Here is a 5576-nt window from a genome sequence, read left to right on the forward strand (position 1 = left end):
TTTTTCTAGTTACCAAGTTCCTGGCCCCCCTTATCTTAACTTATTATCTAGATGATCCAGTGTCAGGGAATTGTCCTTGAAGATCGTTGAGAGCTGCTAATTCTCTGAAGAATCACAGACTCGGGTGATGAATCCCGTCTCTTTAAACCTGCAGCGTGGAGAGACGTCTGCTGAGGGTTCTCTGCTGATCTTAACAACCTTTATAAAGGGCAGATGGTTTCCCCATCCCAGCAACGACTGCATCACCTGTTCATCAGCTGCTTCTCACCCCCCCCCCCCATCCTGTCTGCTACTGGTGTCCATTTGTTCCTTGAGGTCAGGAGATGGTCACAGAAACTCATGTGATTGACAAAATGCTTCCGGAGACTAAGACTCCTGATCCACAGTATCTGTTAATTTAATTCCTACACCACCAGTTCATACTCAGGAAGTATTCCGGACGGCAAAGTGTGATGATTGGCCAACCGCCCAAGCAGGTCAGAGGTCACTCCCCCTTTGCGACGCCATCCATTGCGGCTCACTGTCTTTTTCGTTCTTCGTCGCCTCTTCGTTCTTTTCTTCCTCGTTTTTTAAGAGTGGCCGCCTCACCTTTTCTTTCGTGACTACCTACCCTATTGGTTCTTGGTCTTTGTTCTTCAATCAGCTTTTTATCTCATTCAACAATTCCGCTACTAGCAAAGTTTTTGGACGCGGAACCGAACGTGCCTATTCTTCCTTGTTGTCTGAGTTCGTGAAGACACCGTTCCGTATAGCACCTACGGTATTGACTTTTCCTAGTTTTACAACTCGGCATTGATCATGGATCACGGTCACATTATAACCGACCGCCCGTGAGCCTCGCACTTCCATCCTGACCAGCGGAGAGAAGCCACCGGGTGTCTGAGAAGAGCATCGCGGCGGCACCGCTAGCAGCCCGAAACCAGACGGGAGCGAATCAATGCGCTTCCCTTCCCCATCCAGCAAATCCCAGGGGAAGCCACAGTCGTCGTGGCAAAGGCATTGAACTCTTCCCACCAATCGTTGGAGAGGTATCGTCCACCGATGGAAGCCACCCAGCTGATGAAGTAAGCTGGTGAAGGCGGCTCTGCTCTGTCTCAACGAGGATCAGTGCTGCAGCTCTTCGGGCCTTAAATTTCTCTCCCCGCTAAACTCTGCCTGACCCCACGGAGCTCGGCCAACCTCCCGTCGTTAACCCTGCGTTCGTTTGTGGGCTCACACCCTCCATCCTGCATACCCGCCCAATCACCATCTTTGCCATCCATTTAAACTCAGACAAAGAAAAGAATCCATGCCTGACATTTCACGAGTGCTTTCATTGCTTTGCTGGAACCGTTGCCCTGCTTCATGTCTCCTCCTCGTATTAAAACCTATTTAACAGCTCTACCAAGAGACTTGTTCTTGTATTTGCATGCAAGCCACTGATCCGCTAAGAACTCATTGATAAACTGCAATCCGAGACTGATCGTTTCTCATTGGACGAAGCTAAGTTACAACGCGTGGTGCCCCGAGTAACAACTGCTAACATCCTAAAGATACGGCATCATCTTCATCATCATCCTCCTCAGCCTCCTCAGCTCATCACGTCGCTTCAGCAGCATAAACAGCGGTGGGGCTCACATCCATCATCATCTTACTGAGGTTCAGCCTTCGCTTCAGGAGTTCCACTTCTCTGCGTGTGACGAACAGCTTTAGCGGACTGGAGGCAGGCTGGACGGTGCGTCTGCTGCCTCGGCCGCTGCGCCGCTGCGTTTATGAAGCCCGGTGTTGTGTCCCAGTCTGGGGGAGCCTAGGACACAACATGGAAAGGCCCAATCTTCCCAAGTCTCAAGTAGCCACAAGCGTCGAGTGGTTTGTGTACCGGTAAAAAAAAAAAAAGTTTATTTCTGGTATCGGTGAGGTCACAAAACTGAGGAGTGGGCTTCAGGGTGGACCACAGCCACAATGACCCAACGATCTCCCAGCTCTGGAACACACCCACTGGCATATGGAACTGAAGCAGGAAACAACACAGGGCGCAGGCGCACACGCACACACACACACACACCTGACAGACTAATAAAAACTGTCCGCAGTCATAACACCAGTGCTCCGCCCACTCACTGGAACCACACCAGCAACAGTCTTCTTCATGTCAAGTTTATCGTTTTTCATTCTCCTGACGAGTCCGACCATCCGGTGGGTGGGTTGGTTTTTTTTTTTTGGCTGAAGGGCCACTTGCGGCCCACGGACCGGCTTTTTCCCCGCACTGATTTAGACCAATTTAAGTTAGACCGTGAAAACATGGTTGCGTGTGTGTGACCTGTACGGAGCGAGGAGGAGAACAGGATGTGGAGGGATCCAGCTGAGAGCCTGCAGGAGGAAGTGGGAGGTTTCGCTGAGAAGACAGAAAAGTTTCAACCATAAAATGTAACAAGAGACGTATGAAATGTCCAGAGCCCTGAAGAGGCAGCAGAGAGGACAAACGTGAGCCCAGCAGAACTCCTGACATCATGACCACGAGAAGTCATGAATATGTTGCTCCTGTGTAGCTGGGAACACTTCCGTCTGGGATTAAATGGCCTCCCTGCTGTTTCCTCCAGTGGTGTGAACCTGCGATCTGATAACGAGCAGCAGAGATGTGGTTGCATCTGGGTTACACAGAGGACTGAGATGGCGTGGAGCTGAACGCTGCCTTGCTGCTTCGTTACGGAGGAGATGAGGACCTGAGCGAAGGACCACGAAGCTCAAGATGACCACCGCCACTGTTTGACAGCCACACACGCGAGCTCCTGTCAGCCCGATGCGTCTTAACTGCATTCAGCTGAGCCTCTGAAGGCCGTTTGCTTTTCAGGGAAAACAGCTTCAAATGCACCAATCAGAGAGAAACGGCACAAAAAAGCGTCACGCGTGACCTGGGGGTCTGCGCTCTTCTGCCATCAACAGTGAATGATCCTGATGAAACAATTCCACATGCATGAGGACAGTCACACATGAGCACCAGGCCCAACGAAGATGAGCCCGGTCGCCCCCGCAGTAAAGAACGGGAGAAGAGGGAGGAGGAGGAGGAGAAGAAGAAAGAGGAGGAGCAGGAGAAGTATTCGCTGTCCCTCCACATGGTACAGGGTCATGTGTCCTCTGCTCTGCGGTGAGTGGCGTCAGTACGAAACTCCAGATCTTCTGCTGGCACCTGGTCAGGGGCCCTGGACCGTCTCTGGTCCTGCCAGGTCAGGACAGTAGCGCCACACGCCGCTGCAGGTCAGACCGTAGTTCTCCTGTTGGACTGACGCTGGCAGCTCAAACTGGGCCAGCTGGTGCAGGAGCCTTCGGATGCCATGCTCTTCAAACTGGGCTCTCCCAGGATCTCCGATCAGGACTTGGCTGTTGTGTGTCTGGATGCAGCGGTCCAGCCAACCGTGCAGGCTGGTGGCGAGGGCCTGGTCGTAGAACATGTCCCCCAGCAGGATCAGGTCAAAGCTCTCGGGAGGGGAGCCGATCATGTTGTCTGTCACACAGACGAGAGACTCCACGGCGTTCAACTCACAGTTCATGCGGGTGGCGACGGCTGAAACTGAGACACAGAAACAGTCACTCCAACTTTTGTCGTTTTGTGAAACATCGCAGCCAAGCAGCAGAGTGACACGACTCCAAAAACTAGAGGACAGCGAGGTTCAGGGTTACATCCTGGACCGCTGGGACTTGTGCGTTTGTCGTGAAACTGACACACTTTTGTGGTCAATGGCTGCTGTTGACCGGCTGGTGCGTTACACACACGGACAAACTTTGACTCAGAAAACCGGAGTTGCTGAGAGGTTCTACCTGATGCTTGTCAACAGACTTGTGGTAGCTGCCAGACTGCTCGACTCCTGGCGATCATAACTCCAGTGGCATTGACATTTTAACTTAAAAAACACGTCCAATTGATGATGATGATGATGACTTTTGCAGGGTTCTGTACCATAAACAGATGTTTTCTTAGATTACTACATGCAGCAGCATGAATCTCTGGTTCTGGTTCTGGGACCGGCAGGTCCATTGCAGCTTTGACATCAAGGTTAATCAACTTTAACAGGAACAAGTCCTCCTTCCTGGGAGACCGACAACAGGACAAGGAAGCAGCGCAGGTGGAACGTCTGAACACACCGATGCTCACCAGGATCGATGTCATTAGCAACCACACGAGCAGCTCCGCCCAGTTTGGCAGCGATGGCTGAAGCTCCACAGCCGCTCCCCAGATCCAGGACCGATTTACCCTGACACACTCCAGGGTTATCCAGGAGGTACCTGTGGGGAGGCGGAGTGAGACGAGACTTCCAGCTGCACCCCATGAACCAGCAAGGTCAGGCTTACCTGGAGAGAGCCTGTCCTCCTGGCCAGTAGATGGCCCAGTACGGGTCACTGAAAGGCCAGAGGTCTGGTCTTTCGTTCCAGAACCTGCAGTTTGGAGTGAAGAGCCGCAGTCGGACCTCAGGTGTCAGGCTCTGCTCTCCCACGACCTCGGTGTTGTCGGTAATGAACCTCCGGATGTGCTCAGCACCGCTGCCGCTCGACAGGCGTCTGTGCCCGTCACAAGAGTTCATAACACGACGAGTTAATCTGTGAGCAGCCGGCAGTCGCAGCATGGCGACCGGCCTCAGGCTGCCAGGGTGAGCCGCGCCGTCGCCGAGCCCGCACAGAAGGAACCTGCTGTCGGGTTCAGGGTGGAAGACTCAGATAAACCAGTTCTCCACCAGGAGACGTGTGGAGTCCTCCACTCGAACTCTGGACGACTTCAAAATAAGTCCGACAGAATAAAAACGACAAAGGTTCCGCTTCTTCTTCTTCTTCTTCTCGTTCTTCTTCTTCTTTGCCGCCACCTTGTGGCTGGAGTATAGACCAGAACTGTTGTGTTCTCATGCTATCAAACAAACGAGGCCTATCACCAACTTTATGTGTTTTATTCACAGGTCTGCCTGCTGACACATTCATGGAACCACCTGTTCTCACCCTAACAGGTAAGAGCGCATGCCAGTAACTCCGGGGCATGCTGGGAACTGGAGTACTCATGTTATTAACTCATAACACCACAAGAACAGCAGTATTCTGTTTGCTTAATTCTTCTTTCCCTGAAATGTGAATACAGTACATAATTCAGTTCCTGAAGTTCCACTTGTAGTTAAATTTATACATATATTTACTTAAACTAGAGTGCAGGAACCACAAGGCAGTGAAGCACAGACCAGATGGTATCAGAGTGGACAGGTGAAAGGTCACAAGAGGGACTAGCAGGAGTGTAGCTCATGCTAGCATCACTCCCTCAAGCTAATCAGGTCAGAACAGTCCACAGAATTTCTACGGTAGCCTGAAGTGGTGGGAGTCAGAAGCAGATCAGAGCAAGGTCATGGATCAGGAGAGGACAGGGTTTGATCTTCACAGCTGCAACAAGAAGTCCACGATGGGACAGATGGTGCTGGCACGCCGTCAGACAGAAGATTCTGCAAAATAACTCGAAGATCAAAAATACACACGTGCACGCAGAAGCGCTCACATCAGCACCTCCTTGTAACACATGAACCTGGAGAGAGAGTGAGATCGTTGGACTTCCTGCCCCAACGCCAGGG

At 51.8% G+C, this 5576-nt stretch overlaps 1 protein-coding gene across 1 annotated transcript; it reads right to left on the bottom strand.

The window, feature by feature from the left end:
* Nucleotides 1-290: 290 nt before the first annotated feature.
* etfbkmt (electron transfer flavoprotein subunit beta lysine methyltransferase) lies at nt 291-4751 on the bottom strand. Its single transcript, XM_086208096.1, has 3 exons — nt 4327-4751; nt 4130-4260; nt 291-3547 (listed from the first exon to the last, which is right to left on the bottom strand). Exons 1-3 carry the CDS (start codon nt 4596-4598, stop codon nt 3171-3173), a joined length of 780 nt encoding a protein of 259 aa, XP_086064222.1. The 5' UTR covers nt 4599-4751; the 3' UTR covers nt 291-3170.
* Between the last annotated feature and the right edge of the window lie 825 nt (nt 4752-5576).

This window comes from Aulostomus chinensis, chromosome 7 (assembly GCF_037954235.1).
Source record: "Aulostomus chinensis isolate RoL2024-O1b breed Wild chromosome 7, RoL_Achi_v1.0, whole genome shotgun sequence".
Classification (NCBI taxonomy): domain Eukaryota; kingdom Metazoa; phylum Chordata; class Actinopteri; order Syngnathiformes; family Aulostomidae; genus Aulostomus; species Aulostomus chinensis.

What these genes read in the sequence shown, in the direction of transcription:
- etfbkmt (XM_086208096.1), bottom strand. Translation starts at nt 4,598, where the DNA reads ATGCTGCGACTGCCGGCTGCTCACAGATTAACTCGTCGTGTTATGAAC. An exon ending in GGAGGACAGGCTCTCTCCAG is followed by an intron (nt 4,261 to 4,326) that starts GTAAGCCTGACC and finishes GCCTCCCCACAG; the next exon opens with GTACCTCCTGGATAACCCTG. An exon ending in TGCTAATGACATCGATCCTG is followed by an intron (nt 3,548 to 4,129) that starts GTGAGCATCGGT and finishes TCTGTGTCTCAG; the next exon opens with TTTCAGCCGTCGCCACCCGC.